Source organism: Echinococcus granulosus (assembly GCF_000524195.1).
Source record: "Echinococcus granulosus chromosome Unknown EG_S00022, whole genome shotgun sequence".
Classification (NCBI taxonomy): Eukaryota; Metazoa; Platyhelminthes; class Cestoda; order Cyclophyllidea; family Taeniidae; genus Echinococcus; species Echinococcus granulosus.
This window is the reverse complement of record NW_020170402.1, coordinates 908,100-933,893: the sequence shown is the minus strand read 5'-3', so window position 1 is coordinate 933,893 and position 25,794 is coordinate 908,100. Positions and strand designations below refer to the sequence as shown.

At 41.5% G+C, this 25,794-nt stretch overlaps 3 protein-coding genes across 3 annotated transcripts in view; 1 reads left to right on the top strand and 2 right to left on the bottom strand. All coding sequences in view use genetic code 11, as the record gives it.

Annotated features, from left to right (window-relative positions):
• EGR_03945 (hypothetical protein) overlaps positions 1 to 16,024 on the top strand; it is a gene marked incomplete at both ends in the record, with an annotated part of 21,206 nt that extends 5,182 nt beyond the window's left edge. The window contains 14 exons of the mRNA XM_024493194.1: positions 1,570 to 1,862; positions 5,940 to 6,188; positions 7,645 to 8,176; positions 10,056 to 10,074; positions 10,736 to 10,913; positions 12,022 to 12,088; positions 12,156 to 12,330; positions 13,106 to 13,244; positions 13,858 to 14,039; positions 14,157 to 14,237; positions 14,521 to 14,612; positions 14,711 to 14,765; positions 14,976 to 15,428; positions 15,914 to 16,024. Coding sequence (XP_024352466.1) covers positions 1,570 to 1,862; positions 5,940 to 6,188; positions 7,645 to 8,176; positions 10,056 to 10,074; positions 10,736 to 10,913; positions 12,022 to 12,088; positions 12,156 to 12,330; positions 13,106 to 13,244; positions 13,858 to 14,039; positions 14,157 to 14,237; positions 14,521 to 14,612; positions 14,711 to 14,765; positions 14,976 to 15,428; positions 15,914 to 16,024 — 2,626 coding nt within the window. The remainder of the gene's footprint in view (positions 1 to 1,569; positions 1,863 to 5,939; positions 6,189 to 7,644; positions 8,177 to 10,055; positions 10,075 to 10,735; positions 10,914 to 12,021; positions 12,089 to 12,155; positions 12,331 to 13,105; positions 13,245 to 13,857; positions 14,040 to 14,156; positions 14,238 to 14,520; positions 14,613 to 14,710; positions 14,766 to 14,975; positions 15,429 to 15,913) is intronic.
• A 367-nt stretch (positions 16,025 to 16,391) lies between these two features.
• Positions 16,392 to 17,180, bottom strand: EGR_03944 (Magnesium-dependent phosphatase; the record flags this gene model as incomplete). Its single annotated transcript, XM_024493193.1, has 5 exons — positions 16,392 to 16,569; positions 16,606 to 16,713; positions 16,786 to 16,899; positions 16,941 to 16,998; positions 17,129 to 17,180. 5 exons carry the CDS (start codon positions 17,178 to 17,180, stop codon positions 16,392 to 16,394), a joined length of 510 nt encoding a protein of 169 aa, XP_024352465.1.
• Positions 17,181 to 25,262: 8,082 nt separating this feature from the next.
• Positions 25,263 to 25,794, bottom strand: part of EGR_03943 (hypothetical protein) — a gene marked incomplete at both ends in the record, with an annotated part of 3,473 nt that continues 2,941 nt past the window's right edge. The window contains 2 exons of the mRNA XM_024493192.1: positions 25,263 to 25,331; positions 25,365 to 25,588. Coding sequence (XP_024352464.1) covers positions 25,263 to 25,331; positions 25,365 to 25,588 — 293 coding nt within the window. The remainder of the gene's footprint in view (positions 25,332 to 25,364; positions 25,589 to 25,794) is intronic.

Below are 25,794 nucleotides of genomic sequence, written 5' to 3'. Positions count from 1 at the left end.
TCCAGGCACATATTTCCCGTTGTTGTCAAGCCCTCAAACGTTACTGATATTTCACGTCCCCACAAGTGTAGCGTCAGCACTTTTTTACGTAGACTTTTTGAACCCTCCATCTGTTATTAGTATAGATCCTGAGATTGAAGTAGTTGCTAAGGTATGATGTGATTAGGATAGCGCCTTCGTCTCGAGTCTTCTTTGATTTAATCAACCATTGAAGGTTCAGTTCTCCTGGTAAGCAAACTTCTTCATTTACACCTAAGCCTTTTACGGAGCCTAAATGAACTCTGTGATGTTATTCGCAGGAGATTAGAAGACGTGGGGCATGTCCTACCCCTCTTTCACCATCGCAACGCCCAAGGCATGTGTCCGCAGGTCGCCTCATCATAAGCACACAGCGGGGCTGACGACCCAATAGCCCTTGCGACATTCGACACTTCGGTTGTATTTTGCGGGAAAACTTACCAGAAGGGAAATTTTCCTTGATTCTTGAAATGGTTTTTATATCCTATCTTGTTCCCCCTTTCTTTGTTTTTCTGCTAGTCTTGATTATTGTCTTCTTGCGTTAAGTCGGGTTGCTTATTCATTGGGCCCGGTGAAGGGGGTTTTTTTGTAATGGCAACTTGTTTTTTTCCAGTTAAACGTAATACCGCTAGTCGGTGCCGTTTTTGGCTGTTCCATTTTGATGCTTATAATTTTTACAGCTCGTTTCAAATTCTGTTGAGTAGTTATTTAAGAGTTTTCGTCGTTAGAACATTGCAAAGGACGACAAACATTAGCAACTAATTTAGTCTATTCTACGTCTAAACTTCAACCACTCGAAATCGTGTCGTGGGTGAATGAATTTCCACTGCAGTAGCGTGTCTTTTAGTAAGACCGACTATTAGAGGAGATTTTCTTACAGCTTTCGTTGAGCGGAGTAAATAGAAGGTGAGTTTGGAGCGCAGTACTGTAGCCAATCCGCTTCCAGTTACTGCAAAACTATGCTGCTTAGTTTGTAAATGCAATTGTGGGATTTCCCGAAAGGTGCAAAACGGTGCCAAGTGTCTTCCATTCCTCTTGCACCAGTGTAGCGTATGATCACTCAGCGATGTGCTCCGAGTCCTCTTTGAGGACGTTATTAAAGCTGCACCAGTTTAAATGGGAGCTTGTGGTAAATGTTAGGAATGGTTAATGCGCTGTTCATGGAAGTGACAGGAAGGTGACACATGCCTCCAAAGGTGGTGCCCGAAAATCATAGAGGTTAAAAAATACTTAGATCCGTTACATAATGTCACACTTTTAAGACATCCTTGGTGCTTGTCAGGATCACTCTTCTGCACCACTCATCTCACAGGGCTCAGTGCCTTAGGAAAATCAACCACAGCAAAGGCAACACTTTGAATTTTCAGCAAGGCAGAAAGACATTTGGTCCTAGGGCCACCGATGTATCTCGTCAATTTCGATGGATCTAGAGTCAAATTCTCTTAACTAATCAAATTCCAAATATTCACCCACTTTGTACTTCCTAAGGTGGGACGTTGCTTTACAATGGGAACATCATCCTTAATCGCCTTTTAATATTCGGGTCTCTAGACCAGTGGAGGACCTTAGCAACTGCGTTTCTACCTCTCATTCTTTGGAAGCGCTTGATCCTGCCTCTGCGAGAGGGGGGAACATCGACGTCCTCCAGACCTCTACTGCCGCTACCACCGCCCCTTCCGCTGTTCTTCCATCCCTCTTGACTGTGGGTTGGACCGAAGAACGTATCCAAATGCGGTCAAGGAGATGGCTAAAGGAACCAGAGGAGAGGGGGGAGGGGGCGAGGGTGGAGGGGTCGCAATTATTGGCAAGTCGTCCAGAGGTGGATATGGGGAAATTTGGTGAAGGTAAGTGTTTTAGCTTCATTAGATGTATGTATTATTATGAGATACCTTTTGAGCACAGAGAGAATAATATTTGCAAAATGATTCGTGAGGATTTATCCCCTTAGGCTTGGATTGTTGTTTAGAGAGCACAGTTTTCATTCTTTTCTTGTAAAGATGAAAAATGTTTAGTAGAACGCGCAATCTATAGTGGATTCATGACTAGACGTTTTTATCTAATTTTCCCATTTCATTATGCTGCCGCTTAGCCGCCTATATGATCTATTCGCGGCTTTCTGGGCAGTGGGGAGGCATATGGTCTTCAAATGATGCTCATAATCAAAGATTTTCTGTTAATGCTGTATAGGTGTTAAATCGTTTAAACCTGTTCTCGATTTTAACGGTTTATTGTCAGCCGTTGAGGTATTTACTAAAAGCCAATGCGGTTTTGCTAACCCTTCTGACGTGAGGCTTCTCCGATTCGGGAATTGTCGGCGGTGGGGGGTTAGGGTTGCCTTCCTGCTCTGAAGTTTTTTAGTAGACAGTCGAGCATTTGACCTTGTCGGCCCAGTAATTCAGTGATAGTAATGCTGCAAATCGCAGTTTACATTTGCTCAGGTTAAAAATTCGTGAAGACTGAATTGCTCATTTTTTCTCTTTGTGAGTGTTTTAGCGTTCTACTCTTCCAAATGTAGCATTATCATCAGATACGGCAAAGTAAGAACTATTCTATTCAGAATCCAAGCGCTGTAGTGTAAATTATGCAGCTTAAGTCGTTCTTACACTGTGAGAAACCCTTTGCCAGGGATAAGAATAGGACACTATTTCATATTGATAATGAAGTAGATGGGAAGGCCCAATCAACCTTTGATTGATCCAGAGTTTTGAAGACGCTACAAATCAGTAACGCGTCAATATCATGTGTCCTATTTGACATTCTCTACCAACGTTTCAAATATATGACACGCTCTTAATTAGGGTTGGTTGCACCAAGTCATAACACAAACAGCTTTGTTGACTTCAAAATGGCTGTTAATAGCTGTAAGATGTTTTTGATCGGAGAAACATCGCACTTTTTAGTTTTTGAGCGGTAAGTTAAGCAACTAAACAAGGATGTGCTTTGTGGTGATTTTATATTGTTGGAGTTGCATCGTGAGAAGACTACAGCAAAGCTCAAATTCATTTGAATGGAAAATTTGGGCACAGTCACATGACTTATCACGATGAAATACGACTTACTATTTTATTTTCTCCCAAGCTCTTTTGGGAAATCATGTTTTGTGTCAATTTTAGAATACTATTTTCAACCAATCTTATTAAGACTGATCGGGAATCTACTAAACTTTGCGTAAAACTACCTTAATTCTCTTAATATTTCTCACGATCAGACTCTGTTCATGTCACCACCTGTGCTACTACTTTCCCAGTTCTGCTTTGCGCTCATAATAAACCCCCTTTCTGTTTCTAATATCTTGTGACATCTTTGAGGTCGATTCAGAGTCTGTACGGGAGTCGCGATTAACCGACTACCAACTTCCAAAATCGTACACATACCTTCAGCGTTACTGCGATCATAAGATGCAAACAGCAAAAGACGAAGTGATAATAATCCTATTTCCACAATGCGAACGCAAAAATGAATGTGTCCTGATAAAATATATTTATCCTGAAAAGGCTCTTAATGTTAAAGTATGATTTCTTCCTTAGAATGCGTAGGTCATATTAACAGGTTTCCTAGGCGGGTCTCAAGGAAAAAATGACTACCACAGTGCAGGTGTTTTTCCCATTGTTTCTTTTGCCATTTCTAGTCCAATTTACTTATTTTTAATTAAGTGTACGAGATGTGTATGGCATGTGCATTCGGGTAAGAAAGTCGGGGCGTCGCTTGTACGTGACCCTAGCAGCCTAGATGTTAAGTGCGAGTTCAACTCAGAACTCCGCTTTGGGATTTATTGTCTTTACCAATGCATCTACTACTACAGACATTTGAACAAACGAACAAGAACCACTAGAAGTTGGTTATCTAACACAACTTTAAATCTGGATGAATTCGTTAGTACAGTTTTGAGTGCGAACGCATATGCAGCCTAACAAATCACAATTTTGTCCGGACGAATTCCATGCTAGACTTTTGAATGTTCTGTTAACGGGAAACCTAGTGTGTTCTTCTTCGATGTGCCTACCAGGATGTCATCGGTACACCGAGAGTTTGTATTTCTAAAGTACTTACTGCTGCGAGGCAAAAAGTTGACCGATCAAGCTTACTGTCAGGACTAACTACTCTTAACCCACCTATGGACTTACAATAACCAGTCGCGGCTTGTGATTTGGGTGTCAGAAGTATTTCTCACTAGATTGCGAACTTTACAAACCTGTGAGTGTAGTAATCTTCGGATTTGCAACCGAAGATGACGTTGTTGTTCGTCGCGCACAGCAATTTTTCAACTATTTCAAGCCTTTTTATTACACCTACCTTTGTTTCACTTTGTTATCAAGTTACGAAGAACCCTAGGCTGTGACTCTATTTTTAAATTACTTGGATTTTGTGGGATAATTGTTGAAACTGTTGAATTAGGAGAAAAGTAGCTGCATGTTTTTGGACTTCGATTCTACTATTTGGATAACAACTCTCGGCGCAATCAATGGCCTGTTGCGTTTAAGATACGTTCACAAATTTCTTTTTACATCTTCGACGCAAGAGTCTGTCGTCAAACTGTTTAATAGTTTCGTTATGGCGCAAGTTGTCATTTGGTTTTTTATTAGTTGAACTGCTCCCCACAAACTTTGTCACATGTGTGATATCAGTGCCAGATGAGTAAATTGGGCCCCAAGTGCTAGACGCTGGTAGCGAATGTGTTAATAGTGTGCCGAGGTTTGTGCTAGTTTCGCGTGAAAATTTCCAAACAACTGATGATTTTAAAAGATTTGACATTTAGGATACCGTGGTTCTCTCCAGCCTTCCAACCCTCCTGTATTTCGATATGTGGATAATAACACCACAAGCACAAGGGGCTTCGACGCTACTTATGAAATTTTCATTATGAAAGATAAATATGTACTAAGGGAAGTCTTTGACTTCATAAGAAATTGCTCAGAAGATAAGTGGGCCCAGACAGTAGAAGTTTCATTCCTAAATTGGGCAGATTTTAAAGGTGAAAGGGCTTTTTTTTAGATTTCCCTTTCACTTACAAAGCTTGATTAAGAAGCTCAAGTGTCAGAAAATGGCAATACGATTAGGAAACATAACTTAAGTGCATTCAGGAAAACAACTATTTCTAAACCCTTACTGCACTGCAATGTGGCATCACCGAATGCCCTTTCTCACTTAACTGAAGCACTCTAAGCCTTTTTTGTGGAGTTAACATGTAAAGTTATTTTGCATTTAGAAATAAGTGGCTAAAGCTTAGTAATTTGTGCAATTAGGCAAGTACTTCACTCCACGGGCTCGTTTTTTACGATCGAATTGCACTACTTACACTGCTATTCTAGTAGTAGTACTTCAACTTATTTCGTGCTTAGAATTTTTGCATATATATCTGCATTGTTCAATAACGATTAAAGCATTAAATGTTGCTAATTTTTCTTCTTAAATCCAGCTTCCACTCCCATCGGAGTCTCTTTCACCATCACTTCCCTATGAGGGCCAAATTCTGTCGTTTCAACGGATATTTTCAGAATTTATGGAAATAAGTATGCACTTGCTCTGAATACTCCTTCTCAAATCTAGGTGTCGTTTCTTGAAAGGCTTCAATCATTTCAAGTAAGGCCTCGTAATCTCATTCGTAGAAATCGTAATGAAAAATAATAGTTTCTATAATTGTGTAGTCTGCAAAGCAACGTATTTTGGTAAGGGATATTCCTTTTCCATAAATCCATCACCCTCGGCTAGAACAATTGGTACAATTGGTAGCTCGTCTGACGTACCTCGTATCTCATCAGCTAAACTCAATTCCTCCGTCAAAACAAGACAATGCATATATGGAACAATGTCTAAGGGAAAATTTTACCTGATTAGGTTGCAAAGCATTCTCTTTTAGCGTGATTTGTTTTTGTTTTACTGAAATGTATATCTTAAACTTCCTTCCAATCCTTCCTTTGCAGGCAATGTCCTAATCAATGATTCCGATGCTCTATCGACCAACTTTCCCGCCTCCTCCTCGCCAACAGACGAGCAGATGTCCTCGGGCGGGGAGTACATCAGCCCCACCTCTGTGTCCATCGATCAGGAGGAAGTAGACGAGACAGAGTGTTTCTCCTCTCCCCTTCCCCATCAGCCATCCTCTCTCTTCCCATTTGTTACCAACCCATTTGAACTGATTCAACGAATCAAGGAGGAAGGAGAAGAAGAAGGTGAGGCATATGTTTTTGTGATACCTAGCTATGTCTTGAAGGCGTTAAAAGACGTATGAAATTCGGTCTATTATCGATGTGCAGATAAGCTGGGGGAATAGCAGCGTAATTGATTGAAAAGCCTGGGTAGTTAGATCCAAAGTTACTCGTTTACACAGACATTCTATCACCCCTTTTATACGTTGTTCTCAGCACTCCCTTTACTTTTCTACTTCGACCAACGCATTCTAGCTGGGTGTACCATAGTCACTTGTGATGTAAGAATAAAAATCATGCTGCGGTTATTAAGCATGGTAATGAGACTTTACTCCAGCAATATCCTGGAGTACTACGTGCACTCTAAGGAATCTTTCGTCGTTTTTTCCAAATGGCTGAATGGTTCTTGTAGGAAACTAATCTCTTCGTGGGAACGGTTACCTAAAACCACAAACAGTCAATAAATCCCACAATTCTTCATCCATTCCTTCCATCCACTCTCTTGCCAATTTACAGCCGTCTGGTCGTCGTCTATCTGGATTATTTTCAGTTTCTTGCAATGTGGGCACACACTGAGTAGTTCTTATATTCAATCCTCTGGAGAATATCTCAATACCCGTAAAGTACCGGCCGTTAGGCCGAATTCTAGGTTAGGGTAGTTGCTAAGGCTCAATAGACCTTCCATTTTAAGTCTTCGTGAAGTAAACTATCCGTGGCTGATGTCTTCTTTCTAAGATGCATTGACTTAATATCTTTGAGAGTTGGTCTGTCAATGCTGCCACTGGTAAATTGTTCGAGATGTGCCAGAAAATTCTGCAATGCATTTGACTTTGGACGAAGCTTTTTGTAAACGCGCGAAATGGTTGGGAGATCTTATCAGGCCTTTACGGGATCAGCGCCGTAGTAAGATCTGATTCTTTTTCCCGTTTGTCTCCTCCCGTGTTAAATCCCTACATATTTACCCATCCACAGAGGTGTCTTGACTCTATGGCCTCCCAGTATGGTATCCAGACAACAAAGTCGGGATCGTTATTTTTTTTTCAACGGACATTACCACCAATGTTATACCCAAATTATCTCTGAAACCACTGAAACGTCCGAGATTACGGGACTATTTAGGTTTTGAACATGGACCATACAGAGCCCACGCCAGTAGCGTGAAATACAAAAGTCTGGAGACTGGAAAGGCACACTTAGAGCGAAAACTACCTCACTCCTGTTTGAAGAGTGAACGCGTACGTTGCGACACCAGCAACTAGCACTACTACTCTTTCACTACCACTTTCATTTAAGTTGCCTTTTCGAAGTGGTAAATTCTTGATGCAAAATACGGAGTGAGAGATGACGGCAGTTCCTGAGCATAGCCTACCTACATTTTCAAGGCGTGTAAGTTTAATGGATATTGGGTAACACAAGTCAAAAAATGACAATCCTTAGGAGATAGATAGCTTAACCCTGTCATTCCTTTGTTCACTTACAGGATTAACCTCTTCCTTCTCCTCCTCATCATCATCATCCCCTCCCTCTTCGCATGAAAACACAAGTATTAGCCCTTCCACCACATCGTCTAATATCCATACGACTGACGTCACCGCCTCCGCCTCCCTTGCTACCGATTCCCGCATTCCCGACTTTTCCTCCCTCCCCATTCACCCGCGAGTTCCGGGCTCCACGGGTCGGAGCAATAGTGGGGGTGGTGGTGATGGTGGGAGTAGTGGTGGCAGTAATGCTGCGGTCGAAGGCCCATTTCACACATGCCCGCACGTGCGTCCCTCCTCACTGCTATCTCAACATCAGCGGAAGATGCTGGGTGCTGACTCGGGCTTCCATTTCCACATTCTTTCCTCCACTTCCGCCTCTACATCCGTCTCATCCTCCACTGGTGTCGGTGACTGTGCGGCGATTGTTGTGGGAACAGCGGCAGAGGGGTCAGCGAACAAGCGATGTAGCCTCTCCTCTGGGTTTCAGTCCCATTCACGCAACTCTAGTTTTGATTCCGCTGGTTTATCAAGGTGAGACTTTAGCTGGCATCACATTATCCCTTTCCCTTTCCTCTCTTTAATTTTGCTATTGTTTGAAAGGTTTGGATGTTCATAAATACCCATGTTTTGTAAGCACACATGAGCAGGAAGGCTAGATATGTAGATGTCATAATTGGCCCTCCCAACGGTTGATGAAAAGCTCTTGGTTGATGTAGACACCTGCGAAAGTTGCTAAAATCTTATTTTAATTTTTTTCGCACTACTTTACTTAAAAGAAAGAAGCTCACAGATGGGGTTATTAGTGGAAATACAGACAGGTTGAAGTACTGGGTAACTGAAGGATCCGATTAGAGCTGCATGCTGCTAAGGTTACTCAATGTGTGCTGCATTTTCGGAATCACAAGTGTTTGTGAATGGCCATGTTCACCGTTTCTACAAAAAAATTGGTCCCTTATGCAATTTCAAGACAGGCTATCCAGGTTTAGGTATGTCACGGGCTTGTTGAACATTTACGGGAGTAAATGTAGTGTTACAAGCAAGGAATCACAAGGGCCCAGATCTTTACTGATCGACAGGCGTACAACTTTTGAATAGTCAATACCATTCGATTATTCTGCTGCTAGGTTCTCCTTTATTGGGTTTTGTGTGTCCGAAGTCTTCTGTACGATTTGATATGTTCTTTTAGCGTAAATTGTTGTATTCGCGTGGTCACTGCCACCGTTGCCTGTCATCTTGATGAACTGTGCGGACTAACCCGACCTACAAAATATGCCGTCCATTTGCCATTTATCACTGCGTGTAGCATTGTTGCAGTAGTGGTTCTTGTATTTTTGTAAACTACAAGTCCCTCTCGTACATACCTGAGTTAAGCTATCCGTAATTTTGATCTTGTTCAGTTGCAAACGATCTTACTGGTGGAAGTACAGAGAGGGTAGAGGTCTGGAAGGCCAAAATGAGAATTCGCAGAAATTTGAATAACTGATACTTGAATAAATATACAGGTGATAATTTCCGTCCACCCCAGACCTCCATTTTTATGCCGTGAGGCTTTGATGTGTCCACCTTTTTCAAAGTAATCTTATTTTCAACTTGTATTTTTTTTTAATCTTATGGGCTCTTTCAAGTCCGGTTTTAATGAAACATTCGGGATTGTCAGTTAATTTGGTTGGTTTTTTTTCAAGGAATCTCATTCAGTGATATTAACTAAATCCAATATAGTACGAGATAGAATCAGTGCTGGGCCATTTTAAAAGGCAAGACTACCGCAAAAAATGGGCATTTCATGTTTTTTTGTCAGCAGTTTGACCAATTAGACACAACTTACAATTCAAATAATCGTAAAACTCGTAAAAATGACAGCCCAATTGCTTTCTCCTTTGACTGATTTTCCTATGCATAATTCTAATAGCTTTGCCACTACTCGGTTATGCTGTTTAATTGTGATTACGGTATGTCTCCTACATGGTTACTACCTATACACCACATGAGGTCACCCTTTTAATGCATCGTCTACAATAAATCGTATTTAAGACTCTGATTTCATCGTCCATGAGTTTTACGGCGTACATTAAGGGCTACACAAGGGTCACGTTGTTGGGAAAATCTCATTGCTTTGTTGCAGTCCCCAGTTTTATTTGCTCTCACTGAGATCTGAAACGGTCATGTGGTCGAATTGCTAGTCAAGTCTAACATTGTATTCCATCACTCCGATCTTTTAATGATGCCTCGACCAACCTGCATTTTTACTCATTATTAAGGCGGCAATACGCTTTCCCGGTTGCTACGGTGGCAGGATAATCAAATAAGCACTTAGCTTTGTGCATTGTAGTCGAAAGAAAGACATCGAATTAAGTGGACCTGTACTTACACCCTTTTGAATACTGAATCCCTTTTTTGGCTTTTCTTTTAGATGCTTCCCTGGTGAATTGGTGAGTACTTTGCTTTTCATCCTCTTTATTTTCCAAATAGTTTTTTTTGAAAAAATGAGGACGTTTTAAAGTTCGCTTCGAACAAATCACTAGCAGTGTTTTAGTGCAAGTTGAATGGCTAAAGGGTCCACTTTTACTCCAAAAATATCTACAAGAATGAAGAACCCAATTGCTGGAAATGGTTCACTTCGAGGAGGATGAAGTTACATATTTGTCTGTCCTTTAACACCCAGGTTCCCCTTCAAGCCATCCCCTTTTTTGTTTTACGTTTTACAGGTAGTGAAATTGACCCATGAACATTTTTCAGTTGCTTTTTCATTCAATGCTACTTAGAAGTTGGGATCGAGATTATCCTCAATCTTTTAATGCGATTTTTTCTGTACAAACATGTTTAAAGGACAGTTTTCTTATTGTTCTCTTCCCGTCCCCAGCTTGGATTAGGGAATTAGACCCAAATGCTTGGAATTACACATATGCGTGGTCCTCCCTAGGTTCTTCCGCTGTTTGCCTCCTTTCCTCATTGTCAGCAATAATTCACTATCTTTATGTAAGAACAGTGATAGTACTTCAAACAATCAAATGAGTCACACAGGAGGACTGCCTTGCTTAGCTTTAAAATGGAGCCTCGATGATTTGAGTTAGCATTATTTTTCTTTGACAGACAACAACTCCAACAGGCAGCTACGGAGACTGCCAATTGTCAGTTGGTGGTGCCAGTGGCAGTAAGCAGCACCTCATTGATGCGACGCGTGCGCCTCACAACGAAGTGGTGAGTCAAGTTCTTCGCACCTCCGCCATTACTCACCGCTCCGCCTCGCCTCCACTATCCTCCGTCACAAGTCAGTCCTCGATCACTGCAAATCTGTTTGTTGATCCACCCCTTATCCATCATTCGCCTATTCACGCAATTATCTATTCATCGTGAATTCAGCTATTCTTCATTCACATCTAGTCTATCCTGAGCAATCACATGAGGATCAGGTGTTTTGTTCTTTTTTTATTTCAGTAGAATGTAGCACACATTACATGCGGTAACACGTCATAATATTTAAACTGCAAAAATATTGATGAAATCTATGCTAAACGCAAATTAGTGTGCATGGAGATGAAACTCCCCTTTTGCTCGAATCGGTAGCATAATAGTAGCGTTCATTCTTTTCTTTCACTCTAGTCGTCGCCAACACGAGCACGTGTCCTTTTGGATAGCCCTTTGGAGCGGTAAATTCTTGTAGTCGCAACATTGCGATAGGCCGTTCGTTGGGTGATGGTTTTCTTCTTGCTCTTGACAATGATGTTGATCTTAGAGATTTTAAGATCGAAAGGAGGAGGGATTGTAGTCTCTTCACCCACTTATCGTGGCGAGATACTTCCTCTTGCATTTGCTCAATACCTAAATGTGTGAGTGCTTATGGTATCCTCTTTTCTCCTTTTTGTTACTACCACTACCACTTCTATTGAAGCTATTAATGCCACTACTCTGGTCTGCTATTAGTAGCATTTATTTTTGTCCCCATCCACCTGCTTACACTGCGCCGTGCCCGTGTCGCTCCCCAGATATATCGGAGCAGCCTAGAAGGCACTCACGCACCCGCTATCACTATTCTATTTGTTTGTTGCCTCTTCCTTCCCTTCTTTAATTTATTTTGCCACGAAAATGAATTTTTATGTGCTATGTGAACGATCTGTCTCCATGTGTCTACCCCCGTCTCTCCATATCCTTTCTCTCACTTTTTTGAGCGTTATTTAAGTCTTTTTACTGGAATTGAATAATCTTATTCTAGACATGTGACGCTGAAATTGGTCACTATAAACTATAAGAGAAGATGGGAGCGTGTAATTGTGTAATATGTAGCGACTGAAGAGTTTATGTGATTACTGGGAATTGGCAAGAGCTACTAATGTTCTGTAAAATGCAAAAAAGGGGGTGGGTATTTACTCGCATTTCAGGGCAGAAGATGATTCTAACTTCGGAGCTGTGTCGTCTTAAGGAGCCGCTTTTTTCCGCTTTGGGTGTGTATGACTGGTCATGCCCTCAATACTTCTAGTCCCTTTGCGGTATAAACCTCCTAAAACATCACTAGAGGTGAACATAAAACCCCAGAACTTGTAATAAATGGGCACTCAAGGGATATTTTTTGGGATAGAAATTTCCGCACCACCTTCATTTCCGCTCGTGAGTCAAATTTGATGGGTCTATCGGTTGTCGTTAATCGTAAACCTAACACGGCTGAATGCAAAGGAGACTCGGAAGTCCGAGTGGGCTTAGATGCGTGGATTTCCTCGATCGATGCCATTGAGATGGGTTTGAGATGGTTCGCCTAGATTTGAAGATGGTAGACGAATCTCTTTATCTTCGTATTGATAGCACTTGTGAATCTGCAAATTGTCCCACGTTAGCTTTACAACTCGTCTTGAAGTGAATTATTTCAGTGTAAATACTCATAAACCAACAAATTTGAAGCATAAAAGTGTCAGTTGGTATCATTGGAAACGTTTTATGCAATTTATATCCTTCATGTTCGCTTTATTCATCTTAGCCATTGAAGGTTAATTTCGGCTTTATTGTACTGCTGATATTCTAAAATGGAGGAAAGCACTGAATCGTTGATGCTTTCATGTCTTAAACGGAAACTGTTTTCAGAAAACTTCTCAGTTAAGTGTTACTCCGAAGTGAACATTGGCTACTTTGTATCTAATATACGCTAGTAAGCTATCAAAGGGCATGCAGTCAACAGAATGGACTCGCAGACGTGTTTTATTTTAGATGGGAATAGGCGGGCCTGTGGTTCGCTTACAAGTTTGACTGTGTTATCGTGCGACCATCGGCTCGTATGAATTTCACCGAGTAATTAGAATAGATGTGAGTTCATGAGTCTCCTAAACAGTTGAATTTAATAGCGGATTTTAACTATTTGACACTGAAGCCATAATAGTAAAACTGATCCGTAGGAGCACTGGTTACCGTTTGGACTAACTTAAAACAATTGCCCAGTCCAGTAGCCAATGATGTCTCAACATCTGCGGTGTCAAGATTAAAAAGTTGACGATATCAGCGAACCTCTTCACACCAACACCGCGTCTGCGTTGTCGTGTGGAGAAACAATGGCAACAACTGCATAATTACTATCACCGATTGCCCACCTCGACTTCCACCTACTTCGGTGGCAGCGGTGAGATCAACTGTTTTGCCCATTGTTGTCCACTCCTTCTCCCCTTAATAACGACGACGACGTTGATGATGATGGCAATGACAATGCTAGTATTTTTGCTACTGTTGCTGTTGTTGCACACAGTCTTCTTTCTTCTGTTGTTGTCGTTGCCAAGACCTATGACAATGATGATGATGGCACATGCCAATGCGAGTAGCTAGGAAGCCATTGCTACGCATGGGCCCGATAGACCAGGTGGCGATTCGGACACGGTGAAGCGGGTGAACACGACGTCGAGGCGAGTAGTCGCATTTAGGTGGATGTAAAGAGTGGTAGGGGAGAAGAGGAGGAAAAGCAGTGCACTAGGCGGGACTCGAACCCGGGTTGCATGCACAGGAGGCATGCATGACACCGCCACACTATTGGCGCAACGAGCCTGCGTTCAGGACCATTACCACTATTATTATTGGTATTATTAGTAGTAGTATTATTATCATCGTTCTGCTGCCATCTCGTTGCGCGCATCCCCACTTCCACTTGCCTTTGAATCGGCGGATACATTATCATCTCTCCACTACTCTACACTTTACATCGAGCCGCTATAAGTAGAAGCGCGGTGTGATTATCGGATAAGCGCAGAGGCGAGGCAAGATGGAACGGGAAGGACTGGGAGGGGCGGTCGCTCGCGCCAGTGTGGCAAAGTGGTCTAAGGCGCCGGGCTCAGGTGAAGGTACTTCCTGGGAGTTCGGGTCCTCCAGTGAGGGCGTGGGTTCGGACCCCACCGCCACTGTCACCACTGTCGGTACCACTTTGGAGGTGGGAAGGGCATGATGAGGGCCCCTCGAGAGAGTAGTGGGTAGGACGAGGGCGATTTTGACAGATAATGGTACGAGGACACAGTGGAGGGAAGGGGATGCACCAGCTCGATTGCAGGTCGCGAGACAGACAGCCCGCACCACCGCCCTCGCTGCCAACGCCTACAATGGGAGAATCCACAGCCAGGAGAAGAGCAAGGTACGGGACACAAGAGGCGCAACATGGCATGGAGATGCCGGGGGTCGAACCCGGGGCCTCTTGCATGCAGAACGAGCGCTCTAAAACTGAGCTACATTCCCACCTCCTTCCGTGTGTAAAGCAGACATGACAACTACTACACCAACGAGCTAACAGAGCACCTCTTAAATTTTGCTTTTTGCTATCCGTTTGGCTTGGCAAAGATTTGTTGTTAGTCTTTCCACTCCTACGTCTTTGTTTTTTTAAATAATAATTTTATGTTACTTTATGCATATTTTTTTAGGTTTTTGAACTTTTTGTTTTAATTTACTCTGGTGCGGCGGTTGGCTACCTTTCCTCCCTTATGATATGCCGATTAGCCTGGAATGGCCGTGTGTTTATTAATCTTTTTTTTGACTTATTTACTATCTTTTTTTTGGGGGGGGGGGTTTGTTTCTGGTTTTTGTTGCATTATTTGTTTTTCAAAACTTTAGGACAAGCGTCTCGTCTTGGGTTACGTTAAGCAAAGTGCCGTCCATAATCGTGCAAGTTCACACCTCTAATTTGATTTCTTTATTAGCGCTTGTATGCGATGTTTTCTCCTGTGTATGCTTCAGCCATTGCTGCTCCTGCGTTCCCTCTGATATTTGATATTCTCCACTACTTTTTTACCTTAGTTCTTAGGTATTTCTGCGTGTGTCTCGTTTTATCCTTGTAATTTAATGCAAGCTTCTTTGCTTGTGTGTTTTAACTTAGCAGATTTTAGAAGAGGATCGTTGTTGGCGTGAGTACAAGAATCGACAACGTGACAGAGCCAAACAGTACCGTCGGATGTCGTCACAATCGCCACCACTACTGCTGCTGTCTCGTAGTGACTCGGCAGAGCGTAAGTGGCGTCGTGAGCGTAAGCGTAAGTTGGAGGAGAATTCCCAAATTACCGCCTCCGCGGCTGCTCCCACCACTGCCATCGACTTTTGGCGCCAAGTCGTTCGTTGCAGCGGCGACAACGAAGGTCGCTGGGGTCACGACGGGTTCAAGGAACTCGAGAAACCTGGCCCTCCTGCCTCTCTATCAATCGACATGCGATTTCAGTTGCATGCTAATCTTTCCTCCCAAAAGTTACCTTCCTCTGCTCCTAATGTTCCCCCTTCACCTGACAAAACCTGGCTTTCTTACTCGTCCTCGACTTCCTCGTCTTTGGTCTCCGAAAGGGTCCACAATAAACGAAAAAAGAGGAGTAAGAAGGCGAAGAAAGAGAAAGAGAAAACGAAGAAGATGAAAAGACAGACAAAGAAAAGGAAGCTTGAGTATAATTCCTCCTCCTCTTCTTCACTTTGCTTCAGCAATGACAGTAGTCAAGACGTGGAGTGGGTTGAAAAAAAAACGTGATGTATTTTTGTCTATGCACGTTTCGTTATTTTCTTGTCCTTTAAATATTTCCTGCATATTGTCATACCCTTGCCTTAGCTATCTGGGCGTGCTTCTCCCTCTGGGCATGTCGTTTATACATTCGCGGCAGTCAAGCTCCTTACCTTGGGAGACAACTTACAAAAACCAGATAGGTGAGCTTGCGTTCCAGTGGAAAAGGACTAAGGGTGGCATCGACGCTCCAGCGAGCAGAGCATACCAAATTCCCCTAAATCATCCTTAACCATAACGATCACATAAGTCCACGCGGCAATCCCACAATATCCCAGCGGTACAGAAGACTAGAACCAGCTAACAGTGGAGTCCTAAGCACCGCCTTAGGTCTCGCACTCACACAGGTGTGCACTGCGCCAGAGGAGCGGCCTACACGAGTTCTGTGAACGTCAATCCAGTAACAAATTAGATGCACTCAAAGCTACTTTCGAGCAGCAAAACTTCATTAGAGGCTTGAAGGGGAAACCATTCTCGAGGTATCCCAAAGGCCAACAACCCCGGTGAAGGCTGAACGTACCACACTGAGTAGGGGCACGAGGTTCCCATTAGCATAGACCAAACGCAGATAGAGGCATCAAAGTGCGAATTCCCCAACTAGAAAATAAAACTCCCACACTCGTCTGGTACATTTAGATGTAATCTGTAAGGGCTACTGATAATGAGTATCACGGGTCCAGCGAAGGCTATCTTAGGGCCACAAAGTGAAATAACCATGATATGGGTCTTATACAATTCAAAATAGGCCCTCCACGGCTAAGCACCGGGGGTAATTGAGGCAAACTCCTCAAGAGCGCGTCGCAGGAGGGTGAGGTCGACGCCATTGGGAGCAAGCACAGCATGAACACCGAGACTACCCACCTCACGGATGTTGAAGGAGAGATCGTCAAAGAAAAGCATCTGGTAGAAGGGAAGACCGGACCTTTTGGCGAGTCTAGACAAAAGGTTAATTCAGAAAGAAGCAACTTACGTCTCAAAGTGTTTCACCTTGGATACAGGGTAGATCTCCACGTAGTCGAAGTACTTGTCCCACCCAAAGAGCTTTATCAGCTTGTGACCTACTCTTGGAGAACTCGTCCTACAAACGTCACCGATTTAACTAACCGGTCAATCAGCTCGTCAGATAAACAGATCGTCGATGGGAACATACATTGAGGCAACACCCAATTTGACGTCGGGTTCCTCCTTTATTCGGCGCAAGACTGTTTCAGACTGAGGGTATGGTTTAACTGTCACATTCGAACCGTCATAAACAATCCCATCTCTAAGCAAACAGTTGCACAAACAGCTTCTGATTGAAATTACTTTTTGTAGAGTTTTGATTCGTAGTAGTCATCACAGTCAAAGGGCCACAACGTGCAGTCTGAAATAAAGCAAAGCCAAAAGGCCCATATGGAAGTTAGGTGAGACAATTTAGACACAGATAACGTATTACACAACCCAGAGCACTGCCTAAATGACTAAAAGAACAACCAATTCAGAATGTGGTTTACCTAGGTCGAATACGATCAGCCCCGGTTTACGTGACAAGGATGAAAAAACCATTCTCACACTAAGCACTTTACTGAAAAGTGCGCCCTTAAGATGGTTTACATAAATACACAAATTGCCCAAATTTCCACTAAAAAGGGGCTTTTATTGATTTTTGTACCCGCGCCGATAATCTTGTTTCCACAATTTACTATAATTGTGAGGATGAGCTGTGCACTTTTCTCCTGACATTTTCCTAATGATTCACGTATTGATAACCATGTACAAAACAAAAGAATAAAGGAAAAAGGCAAAATTTTTTACTCCAAAATTTACAGCAAGACTTGATTTAGTTTGCGGATTCTGTGGCCATGGTAGCATATTGAGAACAAATTCGAACCTTCAGTCCAAATATGCTGACCCCATGCCGCACTCGCTCGGAGGGACTTCACGTCCTCACTTTTGTTTCTGATTGAAAGATAAAGGTGTGGGAAAACAAAAAAGGACAAAACTAACAAATTCAACTGAGTTGGACAGGCGCAATAAACTGCCAACACAATGTCCTTTAAATAAAGCCTAGTATCTTAGGTAAACAATTAACTGTTATTTGGTACAACCAAAACTGGCAGGTTTATTTTGATAGACCTGGACATGTTTGTAGCACGCACCTAGCTGATCTCTTCTACCCTGGTCTTCATACCTTTAGAACACTGTTTTGATATATTGATTGCTTAGGGAAAATGGTGATGGATACAAGTTAAGGGAGATTTGGACATTGGGCTATTCTCTGCCATGGAAGATGTTGACCGCTCCCTACTCACGAGGTAGGATTCGACTACTCTCCTCTCAGCTAAAAGGAACATTTAAACACCATGCTTATTACATGTTATTACCTTGGGTCATATTGAAACTGTGGGCAAATGGTATATTTACCTCTTTTCCTATAAATAGGCAGATTTATTTAGTGAGTTTTTGATTATTTTTTACAAAAATTTTGGATGATGCCTGAACTCTTATAGTTGTTTTACGTTTTGATACTAAATGAAATTTCCCTGGTTAAGACCACGCTTCTCATATAAACATAGAGTTGGGAATACCCATAAGGGAACGTTCTATGAACCAATGGAAGAGCAGGCAATCAACTCACTTTTTAGGCTCCATAAAGTATCGTCGGTGTTGATGCTTTGAGTAAAAATGTAGTACAAGACGATAAAATTCCCCCCAAATGCTAGCATCCAATTAATTCTCTTTGAGCAATGGTTGCAAGTTCGGTCTCTAATAAACCCTTATTTTATTACGGGAGCAAATATGCTGTGCGCCACTCCCATGGAAATAAACAAGAATTTTCCCTTCACCTTAACACTGAAAAGTCCATGTTCATTTGCACAGATAATTTCCTCAGTTTATTAAACTCGGTTTCGCAGTCACCGAACAACCCGGTTTTTCCCTGAAGAAGTCATATGTTATGCCAGCATAACAGACGGTTCATCATTTGCGTACCACTGGGTTCAGAGGCTGTGACTGTGAATGAATGTCCATGATGTCGAGATGTTAAGAAAACTAGGAAATTGAATAGGTCATGGAGTTAAGTAGTTCATTACATTCCTACAGGCATTTGATCACCACCCCAAAAAATTTCATTTATCAATCATTTCATTATGCCGTGAAAGAAAATTGCCTATTTAATTCGCTCTTTTTTTAACTAAGACTACTTGGAACACAGGGGTGGACAATTTCTTTGGTATTTTTTCGGAAAATAGCTATTTCATGGCAAAAACCTAAGTTAAGTTTGTACGTGCTTGAGCAGCGGCAAGAACCATAATTAAGTTTCGTGCGCAAATATTTATATGCAGTGGCACAAAATTACAGATGCTGAATTAAGTGTTCAATAATGAAAAAAATTTTATGTCTAAATACCACCAATATTTTATTATAGGAGTTGTCCCTGGTGGTAGCTTAAAAAGGGCTGAGTTCTGATGCAGATTTATTATGTACGCGAAGAGGTGATGATGGGAATTTGCCAGAAAGCACAGGGAATGGAACATCGTCTTATTAAGGTGATAGTTGACGCCCGCCGTGGAAAGTGACGAGACGAACAAAATTTAGCGCGTTACCTTGACCACATTGGCTCCCTCCACTATATTTTACCATGCTTTGATTGCAAAAACTAGGCGATTCTTTTAAAGTCACGAGATAATTGGGAACTAAAGATTGTACATTGGTTTTCTTTTTCGAAGAATAAAGGAATCACTTAATCGTAGAGCCAAAGGGCACCCCGTCAATTCCGTGGACTAACAGGTTTTGTTTCTTTCGGACCTGTACATTGGAAAATCACCAGTTTTGTGCTACTCAGGGCAGACTAATGCTCTACGGAGAGCGCCTTTTGAGAGTAAACTCTAGTCATATGAATGCTTACCTAATAGTATAGCCATTTATTATTGCATTTTATTAAGGCTCTATAGGGCTACTACTCAGTACCCATTTCCTTTTGCTACCTTACCCGCAGTTTGGTCCTTTCCACTTGGCTAATATAAGGATACTTCCAATTTCTTTCGGGGAAAATCACATTTGCTAGCAATGCAAAATTTCATCCTTTGAACAGGGGAAACTAGAAAATCGTTCTATTCTTTCCTTGTTTTAACTGGTAATATTCATAGTGCAGACGACATTGGCGGTGCCGCTCTCTCCAAAGCCGTGCTGTATCTAATTTAAAACATGACAAACGCAATATTGGGAGAGAAATCACAGGATTTCCGTGGTAGATTTTAACTCAGCGCACAATGTTCTTTTACGCAACAAAAATAAAAGGTTGGGATAAGAACGAGAATGGATGTGCACATCTTAGTAGCATTAGTAGCTTGCTCTGGGATTGGTAGCGTCTGATGCAATCTACATACACAAGCAGGTAGGCTATTGCAATGTAATTTCATCTACACAGCAAACTTTCTGCTCACTAGTCAAATAGAAAAGATGTGTTATATCTACAAGCCTGGAAGAAAGTTCTTATAGAAGAACCCATATTCTGAGTACAATGGCGTCACAACCTGTTTTAATTGAATAAAAGATGGGAGTAATTCGTTAAGAATGCACTGCAGTGAACCCCCTCTACAGGCTCATCAGTCTCTGCAAGTTTATTGCTGCCTTTGTAGCATGGCCACCTATCTGTGCCTATGACTTTTTAGCCCTATGAATCGTTCCCCTGAAGTGGGGTATCTACTAGTTCTTTGGAGATGACCTTGGTCGAAATGACTCTAAAGTGGATGCACTATTCAGGACTCCCAAGCAGCCCAGGAGCATGCACTACTGCAAGCAAGTAAGACCCTTCAAAGATTTTAAATTTCGATCCTATTGCCTATTCCATCTCACGACTAATTAAAAGTCGTAAAGGGACTCGGTACTATCGGAGAAGATTAACCGCGAGCAGAGCCGCTCCAAAGACTCTATCACTGCTCTGGCAGCTTAGGTTTCCGATCCCTTTTGCCGATCCCAGCCCTCCTTACCCAAATAATAAATCTTTTTTCGTTAGAATATCATATTTCAACGCTAAAAATAGGAAAAATGATGCATTAGATAGCGAAGCAAGATAATGTCATTTTACCTACAGTAGTGAAACAGACCAATGAATAGAACGAATGTTAAAACAAATACTAGGCGACAGTCTATACAGGAAGCCACAGCAAAATAGTGCAGAACAGCACTATACTATAAGCCTTCACATCCACAAAAACACTCCTTCAGTAGCGCATTTATTATAAGGCGAAGGGCTAGTTGGTTTCATGATGAAGTAGAGCCATGAAAAATTTCACGATCACAGTCCTCCTCCATAAATATGCCTTAGCAGGACTAAAAGAGGAGCCGAAGTAGCGAGACCAGAGAATATTTTTGCGACATTTATATGGCTAAGATCATGGTCGTGGCTTTCGAGAAGTACCGGTATTGGCACCGAGGCATGTTGCATTCGTGTTTCTATGCTTTGTTTTTAGTCTTAAATGCAAACAACTTAACGCGTTTCTTGTCTTTGTCAACATTCATTCATTTTTCGGTATATTTTGTGGGAGGTCAATTAAACTACGCCTGCAACCAACCTTCAAGTAATTGCTTTGGCTAAGCCGCTCTATTGCTCAAAATTCATGGATTGGGCAGCAATAAAAATTTCAAACAGGTAGTGTATTTTAAACAATCCACAAGGCCCTATGCGAAGACCTTAGTCGAACCTCCTGTTTTTAAAAAAAACCCTTTATTGCAAGAACGGAAATGCTACAAGAAGTACGAGGATGGAAGAGTCAGAGCTGGCCTTGGAAGGTGCCTGAAAAATATGGTCACGAAGATAAAAATCCTTAAAGGTAGAACGAAGACAAACGATTTTACGGTTCAACAACTACTTCCATCTTAAAGTGTAGTCGTCAAATAACAGCAAAAATTTCTTTAAGTAAATAATGCATTAGCCACTTTTACGACGATATCAAAGTAATATTACCTAGATGAGATTAAAGATGCAAAAGCTGACAATTCCAGAGTCCAAATTGAAAAATCCTACTCTTGATGTAAAATAGTGAAACTGGATGCACAACAAGTGTTCAAAGCTGATTACAACAAGATAAGGCTTTAAACCACAGAGTGAAATAATTATAGAAGAGATTGTCCTCAGCGGAAGCCCAACCCTTACATTTAATCGAGTTATTACCAGTGGACTTTAAGTCCTCAAAAATTTCCTAAGAGTTTCATCAATTGTTCAACAAATTATAAAGTTATTCTTTGCCTTTACCAAAATGCCTGGTTTAGTTACCATAAAAAATTGGACCTATCAAAATTATACAGCTCTTCGAGGTTTCCCTAAAGACGAAAGAAGATATACTACTCGGGCAAAATATGCATCGTCGACGTACAGAAGGGATTAAGGCTACGGGTACGGCCAAAAGGCCAGTCCACCCAGCGAGATTACAATTGTGGAACCTCGCAATGGTCTCTTTACCAAAATCGGGAGTTAAAAAGCAGCCAAAGCGTTGCATAGCCCCGAGTTAGCCATCACAAGGTACTCGGTGTCATGAGGGAAACATCCACAAAAAAGGTCAGCTAATCGAATCTACGTACATCTGACGGTAACGTCACTGACCTTCTTTACAATTCTACTAGATCAGGAGATTATTGTTTCCTTATGAGAACTATTAAGGGAGGAAAGAATGTGCTGGCCATCACCCGTGTTCATAGCTAATCATTGGAACATTGGGCTTAAAGTAAAGTCAAGTAGCAAACGAAGAGATTTAAAAGTCACGTGGAGGTAAGTATTTACACCTATTCCTCCTTGCCACTTTATTACCTCATGGCTGCCCATTCATATCTACCTGGATTCTATTCAGCCATTAAAAGTGGATAAGGTATTGCGAATTCACATAATTGGTATCATAATACAGGAAAGGTAACAGCTACGTAACAAACTTTTTAGGTGCTTCACGGCTGGTGTTGCCTCAGTTGTTAATGTCTTTCCTGCGGACCACGTAAATGGAGTAGTTGCTGAAGGTAGACATCATTTTTAGCCCTTCTTCAGGGGTCGTCGCCGATTCTGACATCCGCAGCATATGCACTTCTTCCGCCCGGCCGTTTTACCACCCAGCTGTAAAAACAGGATAGATGCTTTTAGAATCAGGTTTGCTTTCCGCTACCACCACTACAACGCTCCGAGACCTTCCAGAAGACGAAGAATGACACAATACGCGGGTAAAACCTGCATTGTCAAACCACGGAAGGAATTGGCACTACTGGCAAGGCTCGAAGGCTAGCCCATCCTGTAGAGGTGCAATGGTGGGGCTTCCAAGTGACTCCTTCACCGAACCGAAATATTAAGCAAACATTCAACATATTGCGTGTCGATTATAAGGGGTACTGCTACTTATAACAACATTGTAAATAACAAGATAATTGTTGCTACTCATAGTATCGCTATGAGTTGCAATACAATTTATATATTTTTTAACCCATATTTTCGATGTTTATGTGCTTTTCAAACTGTAAAGACGGTGAATAATGCAAATGATATGAGTAAATTTGTACCAATTAGTTGAATTTATGGAGAGACTACAATTAAGGCGCCTACTTTTTACCGTCAAATTTTTAACAACTTTATAATACACTTTAGTGTTTTGGAGCTGTTATTCGTCATAGTAAATTTCTGGAAAACATAGTAAGAAGCCCTGGATAATCCGAAGGGTGATGAGACAGGATTGATTCTGCTGGATGACATATAAAACATAATTTTATACTTTCCAGTGTTTTATATTCTTCAACAGTACAAAGCAGGATCAACTATGGCAGACGCTGACGCAACTATTGCAATAAAGCTGGAAAGGAAAAATGTAGTGATTTTAAGTCCAGGCATGTTTAACTTTTCACAGTAAAACCACTCTAAATAACTCTCTAATGTACATTAAACAGCGAATAAAAGCGTGTTGAGCTTTCAACAAATCAGAGAAACGAGAATAAGCAACTTTATTACTTTATACCTTACGAAGGAAGGCATCACCCATTTTGTGTAACGTTCACGTAAATAGTAGAGCGATGGCTGTTTAAAGGAAAGAAAGCTTGCTTTTCAGTAGATGAGGATGCACAACAAAGGAAGAAAGCGCGAAGTGTTTGAAACTGGCAAACATTTTTGAAAAGCAAATAGATATTTAGAACAGTTAGCAGGATTAAACAAATGAAATTGTTGCGTTAGCCCAGAAACTCCGATTCATTGTCCAAGTCGAATAACAGTTGTACATTAGACTAGTGCGAGTTAAAAAGGTTAAATTCTCTCACATAGTGCTTAAGTCGATGTGATTAGTAAAATTTCGGCCACTACAAAAACTCGAATCAGTGGTGGGTTTGCTAAATGCGCATTTCGGCTATTAAATTTCATACACCAGGGGCCATTATGTATAATCAGGTCAAACAGTCCCGTGGTGGCCATTAATCCGACCCACTCATGCTAAATTAGGTTAAATTTATATCACCTCAACACTTATACCAGAGCAACACCAAACAGGGGGTAATTAAAAGTGGACCAACCCTTCTTCAAATGAAATGTCAAATCACCTATCCTGCTCCACAAATCAAACTACTCAATGCAATTAGTCTCATTCACTAATTAGGACTAAGCGGTTTGTGGTCTGATTTGAACTGAATGTTTGATTTCGGTAGAGAAAAGATTCGGGTGACTGGACACATCATCTACCGAGCTTCGTCCACAAACGAAGACGTAAGTGCACGCAGATGTCACTGATCCAACAGGCACTGGTTTTTCATATAAGATCATGGAAATAGTGTAAATGAAGAGCACTGTTTGACTAAAAATACAGCAACGAGGGCCATTTCTGAAAGAAGTTAATAAACCTTTGCGTTAGTTAGGCTAGAAAATGTGAAGAATTGATCTACACTAAAGGCGCTTACATCAACTGGATAAATACTTTTTGTATACTGGAATTTCGAATTGTAGTGGTACGGAACGAGAGTTGTTTTAATGGCATTTTTTTTATTAGCTATTCGTTTATGCTTACAGTGCCCTACTCCTTTTGTACGTGAATAAAGAACCTTACAATGTTGCATGCCTTAACGCATTCACAAAGATATCTCGGGGAGCTATATTTGTGAGAACGTTGAGCTATTCCGATCCACATTACCAAAGGTCCGGATTTCGTTAACTCGTTACCTCTCCTAAACGGCACACAAAGTGGGTATTTACCAAGGCTGACCGGATTTGCGAAGACCCACCGAAAAGAGAGCTATGGATTATAAACCACTTGGTTAATGATACCGTCTGTTTGGTACATATTCCTACGGGGAGCTATTAGCGTAGAGGAAGCGACACTCCCTAATTCCACTCACGAATGGAACATGAAGCACAATCTATCTTAGCTGAAATTAATTTTCACTTTTGTTTGCAGTTCGCGGTTGTTTACAATATAAAGGGTCGACTCCTTACGGTCGAGGAGAAAGAGTGGTGCCGAGTAGAGCCCTAAACAAGACTCAAGTAAAGGCTAAGGCTTTACCGTAATATGTATTTACTTTTATCCACATGAAATTTCACTGTCTCCTCAGACTATGCGGTTTTGATCATTGCCACAGTGTCATGGGATCCAATTCATAATTGTGGCTTTCCAGGCCCCTAAAAAGGAACCTCGGTTTTCAAGGACAAGCTTTAAGATCTACTTTATTAACTTTAGTTAGGTCAAATATTATAAGTAAAGTGGAAACCTTTCATTAGTGCAAGAAGAAAATACAGCTAACGAGTCTAAACAAGCAGATAAATAATAAAATACTATATTTTAGCATAGAATTGTAGTTACTCAATGGTTTTGTACCGTGGCTGAGTTTAAAAAAAGGAGAAAGGGCTTCCGGTATCACTGCTTCCTGTTTAATGACAGAAACGTTACGCTTCACACGCAAAAACCACCTTTTGCGATGGGACAAGAAGCAGAAATTTGCAAAATTATCATAAACTCTCTGCTCTGCTGAATGAGTGGATTTTTAAGATTTAGATTCTTACCACAGAATTATCACATTTAAACACCTCCCACCCTCTCACCAGCGCACCAGCACATTGGCCAACTTTTCCGCTCTTTTCCTCTTAATTCATTCATTCGCTTAACGTCCTAATACTTACTCAACTGATTATTCCTATCCAACTGGGTCTTCTGGCTGATATTCATAAAATGAT